The 15,038-nt window shown below is 38.9% G+C and overlaps 1 protein-coding gene and 1 long non-coding RNA gene across 3 annotated transcripts in view; one reads left to right on the forward strand and one right to left on the reverse strand.

Annotated features, from left to right (window-relative positions):
- creb3l1 (cAMP responsive element binding protein 3-like 1) overlaps positions 1 to 3,338 on the forward strand; it is a 38,873-nt gene extending 35,535 nt beyond the window's left edge. The window contains exon 12 of the mRNA XM_039754812.1: positions 1,710 to 3,338. Within this exon, the coding sequence (XP_039610746.1) occupies positions 1,710 to 1,746 (37 nt within the window). The 3' untranslated portion in view covers positions 1,747 to 3,338. The remainder of the gene's footprint in view (positions 1 to 1,709) is intronic.
- LOC120530380 overlaps positions 1 to 13,234 on the reverse strand; it is a 56,142-nt gene extending 42,908 nt beyond the window's left edge. The window contains exons 1-2 of one of the 2 annotated variants that reach the window (XR_005633956.1): positions 13,150 to 13,234; positions 10,453 to 10,572 (exon numbers count right to left, since the gene is read on the reverse strand). This is a non-coding gene — a long non-coding RNA (uncharacterized LOC120530380). The other variant, XR_005633957.1, reaches the window with a different exon arrangement.
- Between the last annotated feature and the right edge of the window lie 1,804 nt (positions 13,235 to 15,038).

A 15,038-nucleotide genomic window follows, 5' to 3' on the forward strand; every position in this document is an offset into this window, starting at 1 on the left:
TGCTTTGTATGAAGAATTCTAAATACTGTACAAAAGCAGTTTCCCAGTAGTATGATTGAAAAAGACACATAAAGCAACTTCAAACTTTTGAATTAACAGAAATCACCCTTGGGTAGAATACCTTTTACCTCATTCTGTATCTGATGTGAGTTAACACATTTCAAAATTTTACATTCAGCATATCTCTCTATTATAAAAAAAAAAATCTTGGAAGGAGATTTTCTCAGAGACACCTTAATGTCCCGTGAGACAAGGCAGTGAGACAAAAGGACAGCTGCTATACAGTCTTTTAAATGTTCAAAGCAACACGAGCAGCAGAGAGTTGAAGTGGCTGGCGGATAGCACGCCCAGGGGGTAGGGGTTGGCAAGTGAAGCGAGCGGGGGGCAAAGCCCCCTAGTTGTCTATAAAGAGACAAATGCAATCCTTAATAGACTGTCAAACTCTACCCACGATTTCACCTTAGACATGAGGAAATTCCTTCAAGCTTGCATATGTTTTGCTGACATGTTTTCATTGTGACCTCAAATCATATATTACTGGATTATCTTTACATAATAATCAAACGAATTTAGACTTCCTATAGAATCTCAACTTCAGTGTAATACCGGATGGAATATCATTCCACTATGAGCTGCTTATGATAACCTTTTTTGCACAATTAGCTCTCTCATCTTAATTTGGCGGAAGAATCCCAACCAGTCTACCATTCTACAGTGTATATAAGATGTATTATACTGTTAAATGGTATATAAAAAATTGACTAAGACTTTCCTATATTTTTTCAGTTATTGTCAGGCCTTTGTCAGCATTGCATTAATTGAAAGCACCATATTGCTTAATCATTTAAGCTTCTTTTCTGTTGTTTCTTGAGGATCTTTATGGGGCTAAAATGTACTTTTTCGCCCCCAAGGGCCTTAAATAACTGATCAGTGAGCTTGACAACAAATTGTTTCTTAATTTTCTATACAAGAATTTTAAAATGCACAAATCCAATTAACCCTGAAATCAGCACACTGAACTCCTTCAAATTTCAAAATAAGTAAATAGGAATGGAGACGCTCTCAAAAGGGCAGCTAAATGGCCTTTTTTCACAAAAGTGTTTCCTCATTCTATAAGTGGTTGCCTGCCTTTGCTACTTTCATTTTTTTGTCATAATATTATCCACTTCTCAGCCTATTGTCTAGCTCAGACGTCTCCATCTTGTTGTACATGTACTTATAGTAATGTCACGGCAGACATTAATAGATTTGTACAAATTTTTAAAAGATAATTTCCTGAAAAAGGTTCAAAACGTACTTAGTTGCTATAGTGTGTAAACAATGAACTGGAGCAAATCATGTTTATTTCTTTTTACACCAGAAAAACAACTAGACATGTTGTCAACGCCATCTAAACAATACAGCATCTGGAGTGGACTTAGTTCAAACAAGTCTGCAAAAACACACAGTATAAATGACCTCTGTTCATTGCCAGCCAGAATGATCTGGCTCTGACAGATGTGCTGTGCATGGCTTATCTTAGTTATACTAACATTAAAAAGAGCACAGACTAAATTGGTACTGAGGTATACAGCAGTTTTTGTCAACTGCCAAATATTCAAGATTTATTGTGGCATCAGAATTGCATTTTAAACCTCAAGAGTGCTATGGCACCTTTGGAGCTATAACTCCCTTCTAGTAACCTGTGTCTTTCTGTGTTCTTTTGGCAGGGATCTGACCTTGGAGAGCTCTGCTGAATACTTATAAGTTTGCCACTGAGCCTGCATCCACCCAGCTTTGTCTCTTTTTCTTATTGCCTACCACCTAAGAGCTGTGTGCTGCAGCAGCGTGGCTGATGTGGCCATTAACCATAAGAAGAGGATGAACTGAAGCAGAGTGGATGAAGGCCTCCTTTCCAAAGCTCCGCTTGCTCTCCATGCTTCTGCAGCAGGTGGCGGAAATGGACAGGTGCTAAAGCCACACTGAAGCAACAGGTGTCATCTTACATCAGTGGGGTCTCACAAGGTTCCAGCCAGCTGGGACACCAGGCTGGTCACATAAATATGCACTGGCAGAGTGACACAAAGAACCAAGAGACTGTCTGTTCAACTTTCCAAAATTGATGGTGTTTCCTTGCTGCTACTTTTTCTTCATTTTGTTTTCATCAAAGTAGCCCTAAGGATTTCAGCAGTCTCTCTCAGTCTTTTTCTTTTACTGATATAACATGGGGCAGATGCCCTTTCTTGAAGGTGTCTGGCTGTCTGCCAGATAGCATACAGTGAAGATGTAATGCCATAGAATCCAAGCTACTTCACAGTTACAGAGTCTCTCTGCCTCCTGCTGTCATGTGTGAAGAGAGAAGCGTATCAGTGCATCAGAGACACCATAGAGAGCTGCCACAAATATCAGGAATAGGTCCTTCTGGCTACAGAGACACTGAACATCACCCCCTCAGTTTCAAGAAATGACAGAAATAGTATGCTAATCTTTCAGAAATACAGGAGCTGACCTTTTTTGATCTCTTTGACACATCTCCCTTGGGCTCCAAGGACACTCTAGACCCTGCCTTTCCACCATAAGCTCCAGTGTGACTGTAGTTCCCATGTATACAAAATATGAAGCCCTTTGAGCTCCAATAACTCTATAAACACACCTTCCCTTTCTCAGAAACACTATAGATACCCACCTTATGCTGCAGAGATAGCAGAGACAGCTCTTTGGACTCCACTGATATCTGAGACAGGCTGCCCCATCGAAGGACACCACTAATCCCATTGGACCGTAAGCATACCAAAAAAACAAGACATGAGAGAATGATCCCCTTCAGGTTCTGAACTAATTATGCAACCATTTTGGACTCCACGAATGCTGGAAAGAACCACTTCAGGGTATGGATATAGCAGAGACTGCCTATGAAAAATGATGGTTGAAGCCCTTTCCCTTGTGTACACCTTAATTGAAATACCCTTTCATTGCTCACTCTAAGCTTTAAGTTTAGTGTTGCACCAATGGGTGATATTTGCTGCTTGAGGTTGCTTGTGTGGTGTTAAACTGTGATCCTCCTTTACCAGATCAGAGACATTCCATTAGCATCACTTGGAGTACCCACAGTGGCAGCACCCTTTATGCACTTTGCCAAGAATCTGCAAGAAACTGAGTCCCACTGTCTGCCTAAAGAAAATTTTGTATATAGCTGCTGTATTTTTATAATGAACTGTTTCTCTGCAGTCCTTCTTACGAGTCACCACCACTACCACCACTGCTGCCATTGCCACTGCCACTGCCTGATTGTTTGCCATGTATTTTTCAAGTAGATGTAGTTCTAAGCAAAATAGAAAAAAATTTGCATTTGCATTTTAAGTGTCTGTGTGTCTTGTGAACCTACCTCTTCATCTAAACCCAGCAGGATGTGCTACTGAAACAAAACACCTCACCAGCATTTTTCATGACTCTAATTCCATTAATTTTAAGAAGAAGCCTATACTGTGGCTGACATTTCTATTTTACAGTGACCACACAATCATTGGGAATGTGTCTTGGAAAAGCATTGCACACTTTCATTACAATAATTGCAATACACATCTACTATATAATGAAATGCCAAGGACTGTGTGTGTGTGTGTGTGTGTGTGTGTGTGTGTGTGTGTGTGTGTGTCCAGCCATGCAGAACATACTGACTGGTCATTTTGGCTTTAGTGTGATTGGTTAGTTTGGCTTTGGCGAAACCATCTAAAGTGTGCAAGTGTGATACACACAAGGAAGAGTAAAAGCATAGGAGGCACATAGAGAGCTGCTTTCAAAGATGGGTAGTATAAAATCAGACAGGAGGAGAGCAAAACAGCAGAGTCCGAGAAGCAGGCTTTACAGTAACACACTTGGCAGAGGGAGCGCTGGTCAAGAAAGGTCTGGACACACGAGGATACCAGGGAGAGGCACTGAATGTACACACAGGGCAAGAAATATCAAATACTTTTCAATTTATTCTATTAACTGTCTTTGACAGATAACATGGCTAGTATTAAATGAGTGGGCATAACTAAAGTATTACACTGAGCAATTCCAAAAACCTTAACCTTTGAAAAAAGAATTTGTAAATTCCATTGACATTTACGCTACAATGTTATTAAGGCTACCTGTGCAGTTTAAATGAGAATTCACTTAAAGCCCTTTACTAATTAAACACACGGTTTAGTTAAATGAGCTGTAAGGTAACAAGCATGACACGTAGAATTTCACTAAATTACAGTGGGATTAGGACTGACAGTCAATTTATGGGGATCTACGTGTTCTTATTAGACCTGTGTACATGGGGCACCCTTATGTATACATCCATTGTTTGCTACTATAGAGGAGGTTTCTCTTCTACAACACATCATACACTGTATTCCTCCCAGGAAAGAATCACAACAGCACTGCATGCTGCAGGAATTCAAAATTCTTTATAAAAATGTATCTCTTTGTAATAGTACCATTTTTAATTTCTGAAGCTACCTTACATATGCAAATTAGTAATGGAGCAAAGTTTCATAGATGAAAGTGACCCTTTGCCATATGATACAGAATTCATACTGGTAATGAAAACAGGCTGTACTGTACATTAACTATAAGCCACAGCTTAACAAAATAAATTAAAATCGGGCACAAAGAGAAAAAGGAAAAAAAATAATCACATGCATACTCTGTCACTCAACTAGGCCACTTTTAAGTCACTAGTTAACCTAGCATTCTATGTAACGTAGGTGAAAAGTAGGATACACGGGCATGGGAGGAATGTGCAGTCTGTCCACATAAGCAGAGCCCTGGATTGGATTCAGACCCAGAGTCCTGGATGAATGGGGCAGTACTAGCCACTCTGCTACCACTTTGCATGTCATATTTATTACATTTAGTTATTACATTATATCTTCAAAAAAGACAATTCTTTAAAATTTTAAACATTGTTAAGGTCATGCCTTTCAGATTTTTCTTATCAAATTGTTCAATCTGATAATCAGAGATTGTACTATCAATTTAGTTATATGGTCCTATCTATTTTAACACTATTTTCATTGATTTTTCAAAGCAACTTCAGAAATAAAGGTTGCAAAAAACTTTGGGGACTTTAAGCTAGCAATGGAAGGGAACACTTGAGACAGTGTAGTGTCACTTGCTATATTTACATAAAAAACTGCAACTCAGCACTAAGCCAGTTCTTAAGCCACTTGATTCATGTACATGTTTCTGCATACTAAAGCCAGCCTTTATAGCATCAGACTCAAGACAAAAACTAAGAGTTTACAGAGCACCTGTCCGCTGTAATAATGTTCACTCATACATATAGGGTCAATTTTGGTGACAGTTAACCTAATATGAATATTTTTCAGATGCAAGGGTAATCAGAGAACTGGAAGAAAACCACACAGAGACTTAAGGACAAATATACAAACTACAACATATCAGAAGGTCCTAGGAGGCTTCACTTTGTAGATACAGATAGTGCACGGTAACAATTAAGAAGGCGGATAGGATATTAGGTTATAGAGCCTAATGTGTGAAACCCAAGACAAGGGAGGTTAGTATTAGCTATGTAATGCACTTGTGAGGCCTCAACTGTAGTACTACGTGCAGCTTTTGTCTCCATCCATACTACAATAATGGACATAGCATTACTGGACAAAGAGCAAAGAAAAGCAACTGATTCTAGGAATGCAAGGCATGAGCTATGAAGAAAGACTGAAGGAACTGTACGTTTCCAACTTAAATAAATGGAAATGATGAGAACAAGACTGAATTGTTCAGAATTATGAGGATAATTAATATGGTGAATCTCAACTGTTATTTTAAAAGGAGTTCTTTAAGAACATGTAGACATAGCTGGAAACATGTTCAGGGCAACCACAGACACAGGCAATAAGTTGCCACTGTGTCACAGTACAACCTTTAATACTCAACTCAATGTTATTTTGAGAAATTATTGTAGGTGAACAGGATTTTGAGCTTTGCTGTGTTGAATGGCATGCTCTTGTGGAACTTGTAATACTCACTAGGCTGGAATCTGAACCCAGGACCCTGGGCTTGTGATTTAGCAACAATAAACACTGCACTACTTCATTTTAAACATTAGAAAGTTGACTTGTTATCAACAAGATGAAACGTGGGTGACCCAATGCAACACCCTGCTAAGGTAAACACATTTGGAAGTATCACTATTATAAAAATGTGACTCTGACACCCTTATGTTTTCACCACAACTGTTGGTATATGAGGTGGAGGTTAAAGCATATGACCCATTTACATTCTTAACTGTTATCTTCCAAGGTTATACATGTTTGTTGTCTTTTAAATGCTAGTAATGTTCAGATTCATCAAAAGTTTGAGTTTCCTTTTATGAATGCAATAAATCTATCCCTGTCTTGTTCTCTTTAGCCTATACAGAGCATAGGTATGACATAGGCATACTATTTGTCATATCACATTTCTTTTGTTTGTATCCATAGGACACCAAGCAAAATCAGTTTACATAAAACTTCCATACAAATAGACTCTTGCATACAGTATAAGAAGAAAATGTTAACAAAATTGTTTTAAGTTGCGTTTGCACATAATGTGGAAAGCACCTATTGCAACAGGCCCACGTCTTTCTTGGGCCCCATTAGACCAATTTTGTTTTTTTTAAATTTGGCACACTTATTATTCAGAGAAATTTGTCAAGACAGTTCAATTTTCATTGAGGTATCGCAAACAGATCAAGCTGTACAAAGATTTGAAATTTAAAAACCCCCAATGAAAAGTATTGATGAATTTGTGAACTTGTCTATCATAAAACAAAGAAACATTTTGTGTTGACTAAAATTCCAAATTAGTTTACTGTTTTAATTTTACCTTGACAGCGGTAACACAAACTTGTAGATTTTGCACATTTTCCTCTTTTTTTACTTCAGAGAGCTGCTGCCAATGGCAAACAGATCTTTAATGCAAGTTAAAGAAACACCAGCAGATTTCAGAATGTTACTTGCTATCACTGGCCATTTGCAGATGCGATTGAGCTGGCAGTCAATCCAAACACAAGCTGGGTGAATGCAGAAACCTTTAACATCAGCATGCATTTTCTACTGTATGAAGTCTTCCCAGCAGCTTCATCGCAAATGGAAATGAAGTGTGCAAGCATTTCTTCCTCCCAGTGCTTTAAGTCAGTGTTTCCACATAAACCACCATCGGCCCATAGACATTTTGTGCCACTCAGCAAAAAGGCAGGCATGGCAAATATAGTAACTTTGTTATTGCATACTGCTGGTCTGTAGCAATAACTGCTGGCTATAATTGTCACTAGTCTGTGGAGCTCCACCGCTAGTAAACCTGGAAGCAACTGGCTCTTCTATCTATTATTAATTGATCGAGCCACTCAAAACCTCACAGGATTCCTTTGTTTTCTGATCAAATGTTAATCAATCAATGCACTGATGCATGAAGACATTCTCAAACTAAAAACATTCCACATGTTAAAAAGAGTGAAAATCACTGTAAAATTATAAAAAAAAAACAAAAGCAGGGTAAACGGTATCTAGATACAAATGAAAATGAAGTGCCCTATGGTGGGACTGTTTCATCAATGCTATATTCTACTAAGGGGACCACACGTCCCGGTGATGAGGACAGTCCCGTTTTCAGGCCCTGTATAACTGTAGAACATCAAAATGTCCCACTTTAAATGGCTACACATCTAATAAAAGTTTTCCAGTGCCACAAACATTACTTCGCCAAAACAAATAATATATTTAAAAGAGCGTACATGAAACGCCAAGAATGAACTTGGCTTGATTAACAACTTGTTTAATATTTAAACAGCATTGCAGGAAAGAACAAAAAGCAGACAAAATTAGAGCACCGAAATTTATTTGTTTATACTTTAAGTACTGTGCGCAATCCTATGTGATTTTTTCCTCTCTCCTCTCAGATGATGATGAGATAAAGCATGCATTATAAGGATGGGCTTTCTGCATGAGCATTCATGCTACAAAAATGTCCCAGTTTGGCACTTTGAAAATCTGGTCCCCTTGTAATTTACTATCAGAGTGCCATTTTCACCTGATATCCATGAAGAACTCGGACAAATTGTAATAAAATTTGCTTTTCTCTTCTGTTATTCCCTAAAATGTATCAATTGCCAATTCATATAACCTGTATGTGGTACTTGCAAATTATCACTTTATATGGATATGGGGTTTGTGTATGTGTGTGACAGCATCTGGCCTCCACATCTGGGTAGAGAAGGTTCTAGAACCTACCTAATGAACTCCTACAGTGCCTGCACAGACCTTGAATGCACCTAAATTTTATGCCATGTGTAGATTATCTAACTTGTTTTTTTTTGGCAAATTCAGTCTGGCCACCTAAAAGCTAAACCAGTGTGCTTCCAATTAAGGTTCCTGTCACTGAGAGTCACAATGGTCACATGTAACTCAAACTGAAAATTTCTCAATTTAATGGCTTAATCTGTAGTTTGTTAAGATGAGAAAAGTCTAAGCGGTGGCTATATCATATGACAAACTATTCTGAATTTTACTGTGGATCATTATTATTTTCAGTATCTGCACATACCGGATTTAATTCCAAGCATAAAAGATTGCAAAACAAACAGAACAAAATCTATAATAATAATAACAGCCTTTCACGCTGCTGTGCTGCAAGAGTTTTATATAGCAAGTTGTCTATACAATCTGTCGAATTGCAGCCTCTTTAATATCTCAAATGCCTGTCGTTTCCAAAACAAGAATTCATGACCGGATAAATATGCTCTTCTTCAAATTGAAGTTGAAAGGATGAACACAGTTAGGAAGACCAAACATAAATCTGAAATCTTTTCATCATAGTGAGCACCATGCAAAACTCGGTAAGATTAATGAGTTGAGGACATGGCCTATTAGAGACGTATGAAATGCCCCATTTACTGCTTATCTACATAACAGAAATATCCTGTCATCCTCATATGTGGGAGATACCGGTCAGATGTGAAAACTGCAGCCAGTGGTCAGCCCACTATAAATGAAGTGAGCCGCCCACTTAAGAGCCCATTATCATCTTGTTATATAACAGTCAATGATTCAGCTCTTCCAGGAGAGGTGGGAGTCTACATGCCTATTTACTTCAATAGCATTTTCCTAACTCTCTTCCTTCTCGAACAGGACCCAATGTAAACTACTAAGGCGATACATCATTGTAGCTCCATTTAGGAGGGTGGAAACTAACCCTCAACACAAAATGGAAATGGGGAACTTCCACAATGCAGTCATCACAAAGCTTTCAACTAGAAAAAGCAACCAATACCCAGAAAGACAAACAGACTGAAAGCCCTGCAAAATGCTAGCCACATCCCTCATTCACACTCTAACCAAAAAAAAAAAAAAAAACTTTGAGGGATATGGAATATTCAATCTGCTGTCCTCTTTCAGGCCTCCAAAGAGTTGGAGGAATGTCAGTCACTTTTATTGCAGTCAAATGTGATGGAACTATCCTTTTCAATTCACTCCTGTATTTTACTGCAGACCCTAAACAAATGAGAATAAAAATGCTGCATAACTAGTCCTCATAAAGGGCAAGATGAGCATTTTAGATGTTCAAGGTGATTGCTGAACATTCACAAAGATACTGCAGGCATCTGAGGAACCCTGTGGCCTGGGCATCCCATCGCAGATGTAAACATCACACATGATCTGAAAGGTGTCACCTAATGCCACCCCACTCAGAGATAAAACAGGAACAGACTTCCAACATGTAAGATGAAAAAGGAGAGGCTCCCTGGTGCCCAAAGGTTACTGTCCACAGATTCAATCACAGTTAATCAATGTTAGTAGTCTCTTATGTCCATTTTAGCAGCAGCTGACATTCACAATGTTTATATTTCTAAGTAGCCTGTAGCCTTATTTCTCTTAATGCCACTCACCTACTGGTTGCTCAGTCGATATTGCCCATGTCTCTTAGCATCATAATCTCTTACATCTGCATGCTTTCTCAAACTATATGTTATGAAAACTTCACATTTCAGCTTCCAGTCCATTTAATATGTTACCCTATACCTTCCAATAATTTTTCTAACTAGTGAGTACTCCCGCCATTTGCCTCTTTTTACTTTGTCTTTTCTTCTCCATTACATTTCTACTTTTACAAGTCTATCTCAATGCACACAAACACATACATGCAATCACAATAGGCCAATTCAGAATTGACAGCAAATTTAACCACATGTATGTGGTCTGCATGTGGAAACCCAGTTAAGTCTGGAGACAGCCTGAAGGCTCCACAAAGAATGCTGGAAATCTGCAAAAAAAAAACCTCTTCCCACAGTACCACGACATCACCCTTGCTATAACTTTAGGGAAGGTTTGAGAAAGGCCATAGCTAAAAGATTCTTTCTAATGGTCCACCTTGTTCACGTGTCCCTCATTGCACTGTTTTTCTGCCAATTGCCCTACCACCCCAGTCTTTCTCCCACTCTACCTTTCTCTTCATTGATGCTACAGTTCTTTTCTCCAGGTCCTTTTGCTGTATTTCTCTTCTTGATTATTCTGTTAATTGCCCTGCTTCAAAATCTTTTGCCAGTTCATCCACTTCAATTTTCTGAAAACCAAAGATGGAGCAACAAGTTACAGTATCTTATTCTCTAAGCAGGGCATTGAATTATCAAACAGCTACAAAAAGAATGATCTGGGCTGCCTATGAATAAAAATGCAAGAATTATCTTCTATATTCTTCTGTCCTGCACATTAACAAAACATCTTCATTTTTAGATGCCCCTTTATCTAAAACCATTTGGTGTCTTTCTTTTGTTGCCAGCTTCTTTGAGGTAATCATCCAAATCCTCTAATCCTTCTAGGCATTCCCCCCAGCCCAATGGATGGCCTTTTGCAGTCTTTCTCAGTTCCCATTCTCTTTAGACTAGTTTTCCATCTCCCTTCTTAGATAATCTCCTAGTCGAAGGGTTCTCAAGTTCAGTCCTGAGATAAAAAAAAAACTGTTCAATTGTTGTCTTACAGCTAAATGATCTAATTGTTTAATTAGTCATTTTCTTCCCTTATTTTGCATTTGGAATATGTTCTAGTATGTTTACACGTAAACAAAATTCAGAAGTTTTCATGTTTGCCATATCTTTAAAATGTTAACTTTCCTTCTCAAATTCTTTTTAATTCACCTTTAAGAAAGTTTACTCCATTAAATGGATCCAAATACTGTACTGACAATTAGTAATGAGCAGTACAGACACAGGTACAAATGACACTGAATACTAAAGGGAAGCATCTACTTCAATATAATATCCACTTGTGAGCTAATTAATAAGAAGTCTTAAATGACCAGACCATAAAAACATTCCAACATAAACATATCTTAAAACCCAATAAAAAGAATGCTAACTGCTTGCTAAATTCCCCCTAAATACTTAGCTAACTAATTTTTGAATTTCTGGATTGACAAAAAAAGGCAGAAACTGGCAAATAACCACTTGTTTAATAAATGCAGGTGTCCAGTTAAAAACAGAACTTGATTGGAATGAACACCTGCAGTTAATGTGGTCCGCGGAACTGAACTTCAGGACCACCTAGTTAAGGCTATTAAGCATAATGAAGTACAGGTTCATTTCCACTTTAACATTTAGTGTCTTTTTCCCCTGTATCTGCAATAATAATGGTTAAAGAAAATTAAGCGTTTAAAACTTTTCTACACATTTGTTAATTTCTTCATACTAGAGCACATTTCTGAATGCAGAATAAGAGAAAAAATGTTTGAATTAGCATAAACTGCCCCAATTTGGGTTGTTCGTAAGAAATATAATGATTTACTACATGACTTAAGTACATTATAAACAAGAATCGCTTAAATATTAAAACGTCTAACAGAAATGTAATTATTTCACCTTCTGAAAGAGGTTCCTAAAGGATCAAAAATAACATATTAATAAACACTGACATTGAAATAATCTAAAACTAAACCACGTGACTATATTTGAAATGTGTCATTTGTGACCTTCTGGGACCGGCCCTTAGAGAGCTAGAACCACAGATATAAGAGTCGAAATATCAAAAAACTATCGTATTCGTGACCATCAGTTTCGAAATAGTATAAAACAACACTCATCATGCTTGCAGTATATTACCGATCCCCATTTTCTGAAGTTTTGTGAAAAGTAGTAACTTTGACACCTTGTATCCCTTTAGGGGGTGAACCCGGGGCCGGTGCTCTGACGATTTGTCCTACTTTGTCGAAGTATCCAACCGTAGTTTATTGTAAGTCGTAACATTAAACTTATAACGTTATACCATGTCATCATTTAACATGTTGTATTTAGAAGTCGTCTATCAAATTTATGGAAATGTTAACATTTCACAATTTATTCACTATGCATCATTTAATGCCCGAAAGAGTCATTACTCGTGCATGGATACAATGGCCTGTACAAGATTAAAAGTCACACATGCAAAATATACAATTTATAAAATGTTGACAGTAAATACATATGCAGTAAACTGTAATAAATGCATTAATGTAGTAAGGCTAAGTTGCGTAATTTTGATCTGCGCATGCGTAGTATCAGTGAGTAGATCATTTCGATGGGTAGGATGTTTCGTTAGAACACCCGGCGCCACCATTAAGGTAAATTAGACAGCCGCACGGGTGAGCTACCGAACAGTCCGTTGGCGCACTAATAAGCTTGGTCTAGCACCGGCACTAGGTGAACCTTTGGGGTTGACATGTGTAACTTCACGTTCTTCTGATAATTTTTGTTTAAGATATTTGTTTAATCTTAACCAGGAGGGTGTAATTTCCTGCACAAAATCTAGTTCAAATGGCTCAGAAATTAGGGTATTTTGGGTCTAGCGAGCCAGAAACAGAAAGAATCCCAAAACGCTTGGCGTCTTGCATAACTAGACATCAAGACGAGTCTTCAAGTACATCATATGTAGGGTGTTCTCGTACCGGTGATTATCAAAAAGGCCAGCTAAACTGAACTTGGGATCCACTGTCCAAGTCAACTTCACATCTCTCACCTTTTCTCCATTTTCATGAACCCTTCCCGTTCTATTAGTTTTTTTTTTTTCACCTGCCCTTTCACACGCCAGCTTTTGGTTTTCTCCATCCTATCCGAGTGCCTCATTTAGCTATACTATTCGCGTTCAGAATACTGTGGTCCTCCTCATTTACCGTTCTGCTCTTTTTCCTTCCCTTTCTTTCCCTCTGACTCTTTTTCAGTCTCCACCTCCTCTACGCAGGAGCTCCGCCTCTCCGCCTCTTCTCTTGCTCTGTCAGTCAGGTCCTCCGCTGCGGCGCTGTTAGGAGAATTTGCTTCGAAGACGGTGCTTGACACTCATGCTTTCTCGTCGCTGTCCTCCTGCACAATAAAGAGCAGCGGATGGCGGAGGGCGAGGCTCCGGGGCCTCTACAGGAGCTGCCCGAGGAAGAAGATGTGTTTCTAGCCGGAGAACCGCCAACGACTCCTTGCATCGAAAGCGACTTCATTCACCTTTCCATCAGGAAGCAGGTGTCCTACAGGTGAGTCGTGCTCGCGCCCGCGCCATCACGTTAATCGGGCTGCGCGAGAAAGCGCGAGCGTTGCCACTACTTGGCACTACTGATGATGTTTCTGGTTGTGGTTCTGCTGTTGCTGCTTATCTTTTAGTGTACTGGTTATGCATTCGCCAGTCCAGAGTGGATGCCATATGCAGAAAAAAGGCTTTGTACCCGCCTCTGTGAATAAAAGGCGGTTAACCGATCGAAGTGGGTTACCCCTTTCTGTGTAGGAAGTGAATTGGACCAGTTTGTGTGGGCATCCCATCTGTAAAAGAAGGGATTTTTGAACTCGGCATAACAGATTAGCCACTGTGTGTAGGAAGGACTTGTTAATTAGCCCAGAATGGCCATCTCTTCCTCCAGTCTGGCTCCTAGTGTCATCCTTTATATTCTGAAATCATGGTGGTCACCCCAGCTTTTCCACTGTGGTGTGTTTTCAAGGACGGGGTCACTCTCACACTGAGGGGGGCATATGCTGTTTGTAAAGATGGGTCATTTGAATTGACTCATTATTAGAAAGGGGTCACATACAAAGTAGTAATGAAGAGTTACACATAAGCAGGAGCTATTTGTAAGAAGGCTTATTCGATTCATTTAAGCACTTTATTAGAATGCAGCTGATTTCACCCTGAGGTAATTTGCAAGGAAATCTTTCTTTCACTAGATCAAATGTATAATCAGTTTGGTGTAGCAGTAGTTAGCGCTGCTGGCTTGCATATCCATCATCTGGGGTTTAAACCTCTGACCTGGACACTGTGTGGAGTTTAAATGGTCTACTTATGTCTACTGGAGTTTTCTCCAGGTACTCCAGTTTTCCTCTATACCTTAAAACAATAACAATGTTAGGTTAATCTGCTTATCTAAATTATACTTTTTATGAGCAGACTCTCCAGTAGCCTGGTTTCCTAGGCTAGCCTCATTCTTGTCTTATACCTGGCATATCCAGTATAGGCTACCTCCCATCCACAACGCTAAACTGGTTCAAGTAGTTTTGGTGAGTTTGAAGCAACCCATATGATTCTGGGCAATTTATTTGCCTTATTATTTTAAAACATGATCCTGAAAACCTTTTATTGTGACTTTAGTGGGTGAGTGTCATGATTGTTTGAACCTAGGCTTGAAGACCTGCTATTTCTTGCTGCAGGTGGATGTATTCATTGGATTGGTCTTCATGACACTAAAATGGCATTTGGAGCTCTTCCCCCCTAAATAACTTCTCTGTCTCCGAATTGAATGTGTTTACCCTATGGCTTACTTATAGCATGTTCTAGGACGGTGTCATATCCTGTCACATGACCACCTTTACTCTGTTAGAGTTTTGTAAAGCAGAGGCCTTGTAAGAATAAGAGTTGTATTACACTCTTAGCTGGGCTGATGAAAAGGAAAGGTGTAGGGTGGTGCCTAGCTGGAAAATATGGACTTGATTCCTTTCTCTGCTTGGCTCTATTTGAGGCTGTTATTGAACCACTGGTTCCTCTTAAGATTTCTCAGAAGGCTGGAATGAACAGAGATCGATTTGCCGT

This window comes from Polypterus senegalus, chromosome 1 (genome assembly GCF_016835505.1).
Source record: "Polypterus senegalus isolate Bchr_013 chromosome 1, ASM1683550v1, whole genome shotgun sequence".
Taxonomy (NCBI): Eukaryota; Metazoa; Chordata; class Cladistia; order Polypteriformes; family Polypteridae; genus Polypterus; species Polypterus senegalus.